This window comes from Echeneis naucrates, chromosome 5 (assembly GCF_900963305.1).
Source record: "Echeneis naucrates chromosome 5, fEcheNa1.1, whole genome shotgun sequence".
NCBI lineage: Eukaryota > Metazoa > Chordata > Actinopteri > Carangiformes > Echeneidae > Echeneis > Echeneis naucrates.
The window spans coordinates 22,228,310-22,243,345 of record NC_042515.1 but is presented as its reverse complement, the minus strand read 5'-3'; the positions used below and the strand labels follow the sequence as shown (position 1 = coordinate 22,243,345).

The 15,036-nt window shown below is 41.0% G+C and overlaps 2 protein-coding genes across 2 annotated transcripts in view; one reads left to right on the top strand and one right to left on the bottom strand.

Annotated features, from left to right (window-relative positions):
• LOC115043253 (band 4.1-like protein 1) overlaps window positions 1-9,678 on the top strand; it is a 76,011-nt gene extending 66,333 nt beyond the window's left edge. The window contains exons 14-19 of the mRNA XM_029501551.1: window positions 1,496-1,624; window positions 4,682-4,741; window positions 5,639-5,734; window positions 6,194-6,274; window positions 6,378-6,494; window positions 6,876-9,678. Of these exons, the coding sequence (XP_029357411.1) occupies window positions 1,496-1,624; window positions 4,682-4,741; window positions 5,639-5,734; window positions 6,194-6,274; window positions 6,378-6,494; window positions 6,876-6,881 (489 nt within the window). The 3' untranslated portion in view covers window positions 6,882-9,678. The remainder of the gene's footprint in view (window positions 1-1,495; window positions 1,625-4,681; window positions 4,742-5,638; window positions 5,735-6,193; window positions 6,275-6,377; window positions 6,495-6,875) is intronic.
• A 1,880-nt stretch (window positions 9,679-11,558) lies between these two features.
• cntn4 (contactin 4) overlaps window positions 11,559-15,036 on the bottom strand; it is a 159,580-nt gene continuing 156,102 nt past the window's right edge. The window contains 3 exon segments of the mRNA XM_029502436.1: window positions 11,559-14,239; window positions 14,613-14,781; window positions 14,864-14,976. Coding sequence (XP_029358296.1) covers window positions 14,148-14,239; window positions 14,613-14,781; window positions 14,864-14,976 — 374 coding nt within the window. The 3' untranslated portion in view covers window positions 11,559-14,147.

The following is a 15,036-nucleotide window of genomic DNA, read 5'->3' as shown; positions in this document are numbered from 1 at the left end:
AACTTATATTTCCAGGCCCCAGTCAAGCTCTGCTGTGGGGATCTCACTCTGCATGGTGGCTTGTTAATCCACTCTACACTTCGGGTGGTTCTAACCTTCAGATGCTCTCTCTGCTCTCTCCTCTGCTTCCCCCCTGCAGGAGCCAGTCTCTACTCCTGCCATTTATGAAGAGCCATTCGCTGATTTCAAGGTTATTTATGTTTCTAAACTCACTTTCATTTCCTCTACCCATCATCTCTTGCCCCCTCTCTGCACCTCTCACAGGTTAAGTCTGCATATCTATATACAGGATGAAGTGTGTTACTTGTTACTGGCTACTCAGCTTCCCCCATCCATCACTATGATGAGTTTGAATTAAATGTGTGACTTGAAAACAGACTCCCAGGTGCTTGATTGTTGCTGGGACAATGTGGTTTGTACTGTGGTCTGCTTGTAATTGGTATGATTGGTAATTGATTGCATTTCTCAGCAGCTACATTGTAATTCAATAATCCTCTAACTATTTTTGGATTATTATCCTTTAAAACAGGACTGCATGCTCTTTAATTATCTACTGCATAAGCAGACTAAGTTGTATCGAGCAGAGTGACTTTGATTTTGGATGTTCCATGAATCCCAGCAAACGCACCGCCTTTAAACCTCAGGATGAGGCTTCATCCCATTCCATGTCATCTTCATCATCCATTCAGCTACGGTTAAATCTTTGTGACCCTGTCTCTGTGCCTGCCCCAGAAGGAACTTGGGGACAGGAGGCCTCAGCCCAGCATAGCATCCGAGGAGGAGCAGGAGCAGGACACCGTGTCCTGCATGAGGGAGACCCATCTGGGCATCGAGCGCAAGTGCTCTAGTATGACAGTGAGCTCCACGTCAAGCTTGGAGGCTGAGGTGGACTTCACCATCATCACTGATCTCCACTCTGGCGTGGAGGAATTCTCTAAAGGCATGTTGGAGCTCGGGGAGAGGGAGCGGCAACCCGAGGTGGGCCGGGAAGACTTTGAGGAGACCTCAAGGTTCTATTCTGCCCGTCTGATGGGCTCACGGGACAAGTCTCCCATAGAGGAGAAACTTCCTGAGGAAGGGACACTCCATGAGGTAGACAGCTGAATGCACTCAACCTTCATCAGCATCACCCACTGGATTCATCCCGCTTTGTTGGATTTGACCATTTCCTATTGTTTGACTTCAGTTGCATTTTGCCCATGTTTGATTTTCTTTTGTGTGATATAAGTTGATGCATCAGTTTGTGACTTTCACCTATTTTTACGTTTTTCAATTGTATCAGTGCTTTGTTTATATTCCCTTTCATTATCGTTTGCATCTTATCATCAGCACCAAAAATTTGATAAAATCTGTATTTACCATTTATTCTTTGAATTTAACACCATCCAGAGGTTTTCTACTCAAAGTTGTGGTGCCTGTAATTTTCCCAAAGACGTCATGGGTGAAGAAATTTCTTGCTGTTTGACTTAAACTCTGCTGTTTGTGTTTCAAACAGCCTCCTGTGGCAAGGAAAGAAGCCAGTGCTGTGAGCATGGCCCACATGCTGAAGAGGGCCGACACCAAGACAGAGACGCACACCAATGGATCAGAGGTCCTCCCCAACATCATGAATGTCTCACCACAGGTAAACCAACAAGAAGAATAAATGACCAGTCCTTTGCCTTTTGTCCATTTAGGGTGCAAGCATGTTTGACATCTCAAGGTCCAGGGTGTTTGAGTAGTATATACATAGTAAAATACATAGACATTATGCGCAAGCGTGTATGTGGAGTGTGTGACCAGAACTTCTTGAAAATAAAACACAAGGGCAGAAAAGTCATTGTCATCATATGGCGCGTATTAAGACATGATAACATATTGACACACTACCAATCATGCAATATGAGCGCAGGCCCGTGGGGGACTGGGGTGCAGTGTTAAGCATGCTCTGGAAAGGTATGGATCAACTGGGCCAAGTGTGAGTACGCCCTTAATCTCCGTCAACGACATGCATCATGATACTCATCACTCACTCAGTCAATGGGCATCATTAAACTCATTTCTCAGCATTATAACATTGTGCTTTACTTACTTTACTGACTATAGATAAAATAGTAAAGTTGTTTTTTTTTTTTTTTTGAGAAGATTTTTATTTGATTTCTTGCTGTGAGTTACTGACAATGAAAAATAATTGATAGTTCCAGCCTTTGTTGTGAAGTTGTGGGTGTACTAGAGGAGAAGATCTATATAACTCTCATGTTTAGTTCAATGCTACAATTAGCTTAGTATAAAGACTTTTGACAGGGAATCCGCAAGCGTGGCTTTTTGTGAAGGAGCCTGTGGTTTTCTGCCAGCTTGTGCATTTCACCATTTCTTCCCCAAGGGAGGTGACAGGGGTCTATATTGTTTGTTAGTCAGTCACTTAACTCTTTCCAATAGATTTAACAAATACAACAGATATAACATGCTCGACAGAGACAGGCAAGCAGTTTCCAACTTTTTTCCACATCTTATGCTAAACTAAGTCAAGCAGCTGTTGGCTGGAGCTCCATATAACACACATATACTGTATAAATGTGTTATTAGCCTACTTGTATAATTTTTGTACCCAGTTTGTCCACTGGATTTAACATTTCCCATTTTTTCTGTGTCCTATTTCCTATACTATTTCCTATTTCATTTTAAATATTAACTTGTAGTACTAGTAGGAGGGGGAAGTACTCACCATAGGATCTTTTCCACCAGATGAATGAAACTTCCAATGAAGTCTTACTCTTTTTTGCAGCGCTCTGGAGCTACTCTTCATTAGGGGATGAAGCATTTTTCTTTAGGCTTAACTTCCATGAAGGCCATATTCCCCTGACAGAAATGCTATAATAGCATCATTACCGAGTAATTAAAGTATTGACAGTGTATTAATGAGGATGATGAAAGCAGGTGCGAATCCTATTCATGTCCAGAGGCGAAGATTTGAGTGCTGGCAGGCAGTCCCACAGGTGCCTTATTAAAATGTAATCATTGTCGGGCTCTTTTGCCATTCAGCTAATGGTGTGGATGAAAGCAGACAGTGGTGTAGATATGCCGCCTTGAAGTGACAGATCAGTGTTGAGTCAAATTTTCAAAAATGTCAGCATGGGGTGCAGTCACGTGTGTGTAGCAAATGAAGGGTGACGTCATGTCCAGACACGGATGCCCAGCACCAACGTTGCCGGTCCAGCAGAGGGAGACATGTCCTGTCTGTTGAGGTTCTCACCTACAGGTTAAAAGGCCTGACTGCTGCTCTCTGCCTCCTGCCTGCACAGCACTGAGGAGCTTTGAATGTGGCTGACGTTGGCCACCAAAGTGGAGTAAAAGCAATTTAGTCTGCTAAACAATTCATCAGGTGTACGTAGGCTCTTATCTCGATTGTTTCTAATGGCTGAGAAATGTTTGGTCAATATGCACTCACAAGTCAATGCGGTAAATTATCACTAACTTTTAAAAGCCAGAGCAAGATTTTATACATAGTCTCACCATTAAAGGCCTCACCATTGAATAAAGGTATATTGAATATCTTAGATGAAATGCAAGTACAGTAGCTTTACTAGGTCTGACTTATGAAGGTGGACATGAATCAAATATATATCACTGAGTATAGATAAATTTAGTTGCTATATAGCAGCATTACTTACTGAAACACTGGCCGAAATTGATCTGTTTAACATCAGTTATAATGAACTGATCATACAAAATTCAGCAGCCAATGTGTTTTAGCTTGATTTTAACCCCCAAAATCTTTTGAGGGATATGACGCTTAAGCTGTGAAACAATTTCCTGATAACCCAACTTCAGATGGATCTGGGCATATAACTGCTGAGTCACACATTGACTTAACAACCACTCCATAAATCAAAAAAATCTAATCAGATTTATTTGTATAGCGCCAAATCATAACAAAGTTACATCAAGGCACTTTACATATAGAGCAGGTCTAGAATTCTTTATAAATTTATTTAAAGAGACCCAACAGATCCCCCGATGAGCAAGCACTTGGCAACAGTGGCAAGGAAAAACTTCCTTTAAGAGGCAGAAACCTCGAGCAGAACCAGGCTCAGGGGGGGCGGCCATCTGCCTCGACCGGTTGGGTTGAGAGAGAGAGAGAGAGAGAGAGAGAGAGAGAGAGAGACCGGCAGGCAGGCATTGGAGGGGGGGGGGGGGGTGTAGGCAGGAACATGCCATAACTTTGTCAGTGTTTTATTCCAAATGTAAAACAAGAAGGAAAGACTTTTATATCTTGCCCAGAGATTTGTTTCTTGTGTTTTTTGTGACCCATAGACTTGTGTTGTGGGGAAACCAGAGAAAGCCAGTCAGTGAGCCAGCAGCTCAGGGATATACTATGTTTATAGCAGGAAACCTGTGCTACAAACTGGGGGTTCTGAGATTTTAAGAGCAGGAATTCCCCTGGAAACAAAGCCTGAAGAAACAGACAGAAAGGAAAGGGTGCATATTGGACAATATAGGATCCAATTTGTTTTGTAATTTGTTAGGTCTTAGCCTCTTCTTCATTAATTTCTAACCATCTTTTTGTCCCTCTCTTGTGAGTCCCTCAAAGTAATGTCTTTAAATGATCAGCTAATGGATACTTTGAATGCAATAATGTATATACTCTTATTACCTGAGAGTCTGCTCACAGATCTCATCACCGTTTGTCTCTCTCCCTCAGAATTGTGAAGCTGTCAGCCCACGGGAGGCTCATGTCGCTCTTAAAGAAAATGGCTCCCCTGTAAGTATTTTTATAGAGGAAATACATCAGTGTGCTTGTGTTTGTGTGTGTGGTGGCAGAATAAGAAACTTCCACCATTGTGCTGTCCCTTGTCTTCTTTCTTTGCCTTGACCTACGAGTGATATAGTGTACCGTATATACCCAATGCTGTGGGCTGAATATAAAAGTGCAAAACCAAATGAGAAGAGAGGAACATATCTGTAGTATGAGTGTGGGCCATGATACTGGGATTTGTATTCATGATAGTTCATTAGTTTTATAGAACAGAGATTGTGGGTGGGATCATTTGTATGAGTAATCAATAGGAATATTTCCCTGTTGACTGGTGAGCTTTTTATCAATAAGTCCCATGTTGCAAAACTCCAGAAATTGAGCCTTAAGGAATCAAGAATTAATTAAAAAAAAAAAAAAAAAAGATTTGCATCATGGACAGTAAAATAAATGTGGTGAGGGTGAGGAAAATGTCTAATGTCTCACTCAGATGCTCCTTCCTCTACCCTGGCCTGTTATAACCTCTTCATACCCAACCACAGATGATCTTGCTCATTACTGATCTCATACATGTCATTTTACATCCCTGCATGTATCAAAGCCCGGCTCCAAGGTGGATTCCAATATTTCAAGATTGCTTTATTTGTCACATACACAGTTACAGTGTAACATGCAGTGAAATGTTTCCAAGCTCTCAGACTGGCTAAAATAAAGTAAATAAAAACAAAAACAAAATAAATCAACTTGTCCAGGGCATCAGGTTGACAGAGAATCTAATACCTATACACACGTTTCAGATGTGTGACATTCACCCCAGAAGAAGTACAAAAAGTACAAAAAGTACATGTTGTGTGTCGGCATTTGTGTGTCTGCTCATGTGAGTGTGTCTCCTCTGTAACGCTGTAGGTGAAAGCCAGCATTCAGGGGAGGGAGTCAGTTGGTTCCCCGCTGACCATCACTGCTGAGAGTGTCACCTCAGCAACTACAACTCAAGTTACCAAGGTAACATCTTCTCGGTTCCCATGGCTACACATTAATGATAGGGTCAGCCCACATCTGTTACACATGGTACACTTCTGAACCTTCCTTATTGAGGTATTAGAAACTCTAGTAGGTTTTTCATCGATACTAACACCACCTCGCTATGATTATAATCTCTAATTATTGGTGCTGAGTACAGAACATTAAGGATTAAATCTATTTCAATTTTGTTCAAACTATAGCCATCTCTACTGAGAAATTATCTGATGAACACTCAGGGACCTTGACGCTTCTAAAGATAAGAACTGCTCCAGAGAGTTGACAGTGATTTGTTTTTTACAACGAAGATGGAAATAGAAATGCTAATGTCTCTGATAATTATGTGTCCGTTAACAAATTTTGTCATCTGCAAAGTTGACTTTTGAAGTGTATGAAACAAGGTTATGAGTTATTGAATTTTCTTCTCTTTGTGTCATCCAGACTGTGAAAGGAGGCTACTCTGAAACCAGAATCGAGAAAAGGATTATAATCACGGGAGACGATGATGTGGACCAACATCAGGTGAGAGGAGAGAGATATCACAGCACTTGGTCAGTTGGCCATAATGCACCGGGAGCTAATTTGTGAAGTTTATGACCCATGTGGTGCTCCTTCATGTCCCCAGGCCCTCGCCATGGCAATCCAAGAAGCCAAGCAGCAGCACCCCGACATGCTGGTGACAAAAGCAGTGGTAATCAGGGAAACAGAGTCTCCCACTGAGGAGCTGCAGCAGAGAGCAGAGGTATGTGTCTTTGACTGCAGCTCACACAATCGCTGTGTACAACAGTAGATTTTTTTGGCTGAAAAACTAGAAAGACACTCAAAACAACTACAACAGCACACAAAATAACCTCAAAGAGACACAGAAGCACCACATAGAAACACAAAACAATGTTTTAACGAAATGGCTACAAAACTATAGAAAACTATCACACAAGGACATAAAACAACCATGTATCTCCATGAGGAACTGCAACGATGCTAAACTACGACAAAGAGACAAAAAAGGAATAGAAACATTGCTGCATTATTTGTAGTTCTTACGTGTCTCGTGTCTTTTTCCAGTTTCGGGAAAGGACAGTTAGTCATTGTGTGCTGAGATCTGTTTGTGGTCTTGTTGCAGTCCTGATCGGTCCTGGCGGCTCCTGACAGGCAGACACGAGATGATCCTCCAGCCGTGTGTCTCCTGCCTCACCCCACTGTATGCCCCCAAGAGGACTCTGTGCCCCACTGTGTACACAATAACACAAGAAAAAGACTGCACTCCATGAAGCAGTCAGTAGACCTTCACTCCTGTCCCTTTAGACAAACTGACTGTGACCAGGCCTCCCATCCTCCCCCGGCCCATCACAGCTGTCCGACCTCTCATGGAATAGCAGGCAAAGAGCTCTCCGCTGGATAATTTATTGCTTGGAGTGATGCAAGATTGACAGAGAAACCCAGTCATAGCTGTTATATTTGAATTCACTTTTGTTATTTGTCTCAAACTTTGCTGGCAGATTATTTAATATAACAAATTTTGACTTGTTTAGACCCTCAGGATCATTTGACTTATTGAGTTTTTAACCTCCAGCGCCAAATCCTGTCCTTCAAAAACATCTTTTTTTCTATTTTAAGGTTAAAAATATGTTCCCTATGCTACTGTCATAAATGAAATAAATATATAAGAGAAGGGGAAAGCTGAAGGAAATGATCAGGATAACGCAAGTGATGGGGGTGGAGGTGGGGAGGTTGGTACCAAGTGGTAAATGGCAGCTTTTGTGCTTGTTGTTGCCACCTCTTGGCTGTGACACCTTCAGTATAATCAACAGCTGTCTTATTAGCTTTTTACATTTTTATCTATAGAGAATCTAATTTATGTCCAGTGTTTGCTTGTTTATGAAATATGTATAATATCAGATGATTATAATCTGCATGATTCAATACAAAAAAATAGCAGAGGGAATTTAAAAAGAAAAAAAAAAAGAACATGTATGTGGATATGTCCACCATTTGAAATCCACACGAAGCTCTGACATGAAGGTACAGAGAAACACTGAGACAATGAGTATTGGACACATACTAATGCTGACAAACTCTACGTGAGGAATATGGACGGTGGACGGCTGGAATTCTGCTCTGGTCCCAGTTTCCAACATAACTGACATCACTGTCCGCGTCCCATTTTGCGCCTTGTCGCCGTTTTCATTATGTTATCAACTCACCATCAACAAGGAGAAATGCTGGTCACATGTTTTGGGCAGAGTTATAAGATTTGTAGAGAAATTTTAATATGAATAACGTTTTATCTAATGAGTTTCAGGAATGTGATGGTATGTTTTTATCTTTTTCTTACTTGATTTTAGTGATTTTCTCCATGAAACAGGGTTTATTGTGTTTTTGGACGTTTCAGCCTGAAGGTGTGAACATGCCAACAGTCTTTAATAGCCAAGCTTCCAATATTAAAGTATTTTTCCTGCTATTGGGCAAGAGCCACCATCTAGTTATTTAGAGGAATCACACCCCAGTGTGATCACTTTGTCTGAACCCACTGAAGACATATTCAGTGCATTAAGAATTGGGGGACTGACTTCTTGAAACTTAGCTGCACAGAATTTCTCCGGAATCTGTTTCCAGAACCGGACCCTCTCTCAATAATCAATATCAGTGTCATACCCATTTGTTGAAACGGCGCAAGTTTTAAGCCACGAGTAGGAAGTCGTAAAAAGTTGTAAACACAATATTAGCATTGCCTGTTGGAAAAATGCAGCAGAATTAGCATTTGTCACATTTCTGCGTCTTGTCGCTCTGGTTTGGTCTCTTTAGAGAAATATTTGACTCTTAAACTGCCTCATGCTAAGCTAAGTGCTAACTGTCTGCAGCTTCTAGTGGCTAGCATGTAGCTCAAGAGGCTGAAATGCTTTGCAGAGCTCAGGGAGATGTTTCTCTGTTGGTGTTTTAACTTAAACATCACACATAGTGAATTAAATCCGTTGTCACAATACAAATACTTACTGTAACTTTGAAGTCACACTTAACGTGCAGTCATTTGATTAATTAACAATATAGGAATGTGGACCAACAGTAACTTGAAACTGCGACAACAATGTTCAAGAAGTAACAATTTTCTAGTTTTGATTCAATATGCATGTTCACAAATACTGCCTGAAAAGTTCAAAACACAACATTAACATGGGTACTTTTTTGTTGTTGTCTGTTGGATTAACTCTTTTAAGTTATGGTGTATGAGTCAGTAATTGTATTTATAGAAGTGGTGAGTGTGAGGCCTGTGTTTTTCCTCCAGTTTCCCTTACGGACAAACTCATAGTGTGACATACATGATTATCCACAGAACCTGTTGGATGTCAAGCAACATATATCCTGGATGACCTTTAATACTATACTATGCATCACTTATCATACATAGGAATCCCTCGAATGGAGCCTGACCCTTGTTAGCTGTGTTTCTGTCATTGTTAACTTTGTGCTACTGATAACCGAGGCAGTGAAGAGCACTGCTTGTGAGATTTGCAATAAGCAGCCATTACTCTTATCCTCTGTCATTTAAAGGGAGAAAACTGTGAACTGTCATGCGTACCGAATCGTAACCAAAACCTATAACACAGTTAGTGATACTCTAAGGAGCTTTTCCAACACTTGTGACCATGGCTTTGTTGCCCTCGTCGTCTAATCTCCCCCATCACCCGACTTCAAACTGTCGACCTGCTGTTGATATATCTGTGGAAACGCGATTCCCAAGATGATGAATTATATATTCCATTTCGCTCTATTTTATTTCATCTGGTCAAATGACACTGGACTGTTGTGAAGGCATTTGCTTGTCATGAAAGCAGCACATATACTGTAAACTGATTTGGAAAGAAAAAAAAAAAAAAAAAGACCTAACTTTGCTGTAAGACATACTATTGATGGAAGAGAAACAACTATAGGCATCAGAAGAGAGGTTGTGCATTCTGGGCAGGGTGGTGAGTTGAAGGAAAGAGGGACCTGTATTTATATATTGATATCCAAAACTACTGTGTATTATTCTGTAAACTATGTTGAAACCGCAAGGAGCGGAGATGCGTTTTTAGGCTGAAGGACTACGGCAGTAAGTGAAATCTGAAGGACAGCAGCGCAATAGAAATGTCACGAATGGGTGCCTTATGTTTGGAGTTGTGGTTATGGGAGTCACAGTTAAGTGCTCAGCTGAAAATGCTGTTAATCACCTCGAGGTAGATGAAAAAACAACCTCTCCTCTCAGTCCAAGGTGAAGAGGAGTCTTGAAAGTGAATTAGTGTATTGTTAAGAATGTGACACAGAGGGAAATCGAGAAAGGAGGCTGTTTGAATCTGCACTGTCAGTCCTCACTGAGATGAAAAATATTTATTGGCCCCGTTCATGTGGAAAACCAGCACAATACAAATTTATGGATATGAGCTTATTTTTCTCTGTGAAGGGCATCAAACTGCTCTGCTCTTTAGCCTCCACCTTCAAATTTCCACTGCCTTTTGCTATACATTCCCCTCGTGCTTGGTGGTGTGTATTTGCTGTATTTGCATTCAGTCTAAATGGAACATACATGCATAAATAAATGTCTCAGTATGATTCAAACACTGTCTCTGATTGGGGAAAGAGTGGAGGGTTAATGTACATTGGATGGTTACCTACCATGAAGAAGGGAAGCTGTCTTTAATGATGTAGCATGAACATTTTCATGCATTAATCATTTCTCATGGGGAAGAAAAGTCTTGTGCTGTTAGAGTAAAGAAGGGTTATGTTGTATTGCCATCTTGTGGCAAACGTCTGTACATTACAACTGGTGCATACTTGAGGTATTTGTGTATATTTAGTGCCATCTAGTGGATTTTCTGCAACCAACTTCCTCGAGCTGCAATTTCACTGAAAATATGAAAATACATTCCATTCATTCAATACTTGAGTCCTAGTCTGTCTGTGACAGAAGCTGTATGATGTATTTCTGTGCACTGGAGTTGGGGGGTTGTCATTTCTGAGAAAAACAACCCCTGATGATGTCATAGTGATGTCACCAGGGTTATTTGTGGTTGGGATAGAGGTAAAATGCAATTAGAAAATATACATCATAAACTAGGGAGTCCATAGAAAATGAGGATACTTTTACAGACCCTCCCTATCAAGATGAATTATGAGAGGTGCGGGATTTTAATAGATATGACAGGCTTTTATTGCATCTGTTTCACCAATTTAATTTCTAGTCTGCTTTTCACAAGTTCCTCTAACTATACTATGAAAGTGCCAGATGCCAAATCACAGGAATACTTACATCTCTTTACTTCTTTTTTCCTACATCGCTTCACTGCTGTGTAGTTACACCATGCAGTTCCATTATACTCTGAACAAAACCACCTTGAATAGAACCCCTTTAAATTCAAATCCCTTTACACTTCAGTAGATAAACCTGCAATCCAACAGCTAAGCCATAAATTGTCACGCTGGCATTATTTCAATTATATACTTAGCCTTGATACAGTGCGTTGAATTAGTCTGCATTATAGCGAGAGGTGTTTCTAATGTTTGTTCACCTTATTTACAACCACATTGCAGGGTGTCGGGGGAGAGCGGGCTAGAATATTAGAGGCACATTTCAGTATAATGCAGCCCATCACGTCACTGAGATAAATGCATAAAGGTGTAATCGGATTCATACCTTTGTGGGTAGTTTTAACACAGCTGCGCTAAATGTGGAACTCGTGGCAAATCTGTTGCATCGAATCTCACTCAATTGTGCAGGTGCATTTGAAGTATGATGCGTTGAGCGATGGACAAGCACAGCATGAGATTGTCGTATAAATCAATAATCTTTATTAACACAGTATAAACAACAAACAGCAACAGAGGCAACCCTCATGTAGAGCATATATGGACAGGAGACCCAGTTCTTCTCAGGGGGGGCTGACTGAGACAGAAGCATTGACATGGGGTTGAGCATGGTTCTGTTTTAATGGTTCACATATAGTATACACAAACCTATCAGATGTACGAACCTTGTGCGTTCCTAAAGCCATTCGGTCGGTTTGCAGATGGACAAAGTAGGACAAAGTACAGTCATGCTGAGCAACAGTTAGCTACAGTATGAAACAGAGTTATTACATAAAAACCAAGTAAATCATCTCTTTAGAAAGGTTCTTTTATATAAATGATTTTGAAGTGTACAAAACAGTATATTACACATTTCTTGATGCATGATTCCGAGCAAGACCCAGTAGCCTACAGTACACTTCCCTTCAAAGTACTACAAACTACTAAACTGGTTTACAAGCTACATACAGACTGCACTGTACTCCCGCAGCACAGCGGTCCCAAATGGCATCAGGAGAACATGGAAAAAGGAAAAGATCAGCAGCATCGTCTTTTATTAAGAATACACACCTATAAAAATGCACCAGGCCTCATATATTGCCAATATCCCATGCGAAACAGCAGAGTGCCATTTAAACTATCCTCAGTAACCTCAGCATTGCACAATGATGCTGCACCCGCCCCCCACACACAACACAACCCCGACCACATACAGTTCCTACCAACACAGCAGCATGTAAACATCACTGCGGCTGCTTCGTAATTCTATGTTTCTAATGTTTTTTTGATATACATATGATAAGTTAAGGCTCTTTTAAGGACCTGAGGATTTTGAACATATAATGAGGCACACAGAAGGCAAAGAATAGCTCTAGACACAGGGCTAACCGAAAGAATGAGGAGCATGAAGACAGCCATGAGGATCCGGTCACCAGTGCACTTCTACGGCCAAGGAAGAGGAACCCAGTGGAGATGCTCCCCAACAGTAGCATGAGGCTATTTGCACTAACAAGGTCAGTATTAGTAACATAAGCGGCTTGAAGGACTTTATCTTTTCTCTTTCACGTCACAAGTAAGCAGAAAGAGTTGGTCACTGTAATCAATCTGTCTGTACTGGCTGTACACAGTCCCCACCCTTTTAATGTGACAAATTGGAATTGTCAAGCTCTACAGTGCTAATACAAAGATTTAGCATCCATCAATTATTGAAGTAAAGTGGTTATATTTGTTTTTGTATTGTGTAGGTTTATAGCTTATGTCAAAGCAACAAAACTATAATGTGATTACCATTATATATGAGTTACCTCGACAGGTAAAGCCCCATGTTAACTGAACTTTAAAAGGCCTGTTTGCACAAAGATTGCAAATCTTTCCCTCTTGTAAAGGGAGCCATACGACTCTTACAGTGCATATCATAAGTTAGTCTTCTGACATATTTTGACTTTTTTGTACTTAGCGCCACTTAGCATTAGCTGATATAGGAGGAAACCAACAATGTTGATAGATATCTCTTCCTTTTTTCCCTGTAGATTGCTGTCTTAGAAATGTACTCTTGCCCTCATCAGAGCCAGCTACTGTCGATTGGAATCAATTTATCTAGACAAACCGCAACCAGCTCACTAATGTTAAAGGGGCTATTTGTGAGTTTTACCTCCACGTGCCAGGAGCATGTGGATTTAACAAGATTTTCAGCCTTCGATGTGAGGTGTAAGGTGGTGGAAATGGAGACAGCTCTTGGTGAGTAAGAGAGAATGAAGTTTGATGCTTAACTTGAAACTTTTCTTTTAGGCTATTAAGAAATCACCTGTAAATGCCTACGTAGCGGTACCAAAACTTCCCAAATAGCTCCAGTAACACATTACCAGCATCATAAGGCATTAGCATGTGCTGTCTAGAGACGTGATTTCAGATAGCTCAGACAATTTCATCTTGTCTTCTTATCTCAGCTTTTATATCCTGATTTCAGATGTTAAACGTCACACAAAATAACCCTCAACATGTGTCAGTCCTTCCTTTGACATATTGTTGAAACATTGCACAAACAGAAATGCAAAAATGCAACAGTTAATAGTTAATTCTCTTGAAGAAAATTGTACAGCAAAAATCGTAACTTATTTCAGAAGACACATAACTGTATGTTGTCGAATCACATTCTTCACCTTCGGACATGAAAATTTGACGATTTTATTTGCCATGCACCTAATTGACCTCGCCCCAACCAACCCAGACTGACTTTCACTTTATTAAGAAAAGAAAATCTATAAAAGCTCAACATGTCATACAAAAAGATGCATATAAGACATTTTTCTCTTTACTTTTTTCTTATGAAAGCTGCTTTGGTAACAACATAGTCACGACATCGGTCAATCTCCTTTTCTTAGCCTGGCTGCTGAAGGGACGCCTTCCCTGATATCTCAATGGCATTTTTTATTTATTTATTTATTTTTTTGTCAGCTTCTTCCTTTTACCTCTAAAATCTAAATGAATGGATCTAGTTACACTAGAGTGAGCTGTGTTTGTGTTCCACTGTAGAGCTGTCTCCACATCAGATGCAATGTTTTCTGGGAGCTGTTTGTCATAAAGATGTCCGCGCTGTGAAAGACAGTGCTATTGTACTGAGCGCTGATAGAGTGGAGACCTTGGATGCTGAACCGACTGCATTGGGGCCTGAAAAGTTATTCAACAGAAGAAGGCTGTTAGTTGGATGGCTATGGGGAAAAAAAACAATGAAAGAAAGCATCACAGAACGTTGAGGTTTCATTTCTTCAATCAGGAACCCCCTCTCCTGGAGTAATCATGAGCTGAAAACATTCATTTAAAAGATATTATTTGAGCAAATGAATGAGGTTTCAAAAGTATTTTAAATAAATTGGGTCATGTTGTGGCTGTGATTGCACAAATGTTTTATGCCCCCCCCCCCCCACCCCACTTTCCCTGCTCCTTCAGAGATGATGATAGCTAATCTGTCTGCAAGGCAGCACAAGGGGTGTGGATTATTCAGCTTAGCCACGAGTGAAGCACTAACTAGCTCTCCACCGACCTGTTATCCTTGGGATGGTGATCTGTCTGCTGCTGCTCCCTTCGCCTCCCTCTCCAAACGCCTTTATCTGAATGATATAATCCTCATCGGTGGGCAGGGCGAGCTCCACGGAGGTGGTGTTTGTTTCCATGACACTGGGGCGGCTGTGGCGGTTCTTCTTGTAGAGCACCTACAACAAGGGTGAATGTTTTCAAGTCAAGTCAGGGGTGAGGTGCGGAAGCCGTGATGACAGCAAGTGACTGTGTGCTCACTTTGTAACCGGTGACCTCTGACTCATTCTCCAGGGCTTTGACCTGCTCCCAATTCAGTATTATCTTGGAGTTTGACGCGTTCCACATGACTTTAACTGGCGGCTGACTCGGAGCTAAGAAGGGAAAACAGATTATTATCATGGAGCAAAAGCTGAACATGGGCAGAAAGGGAC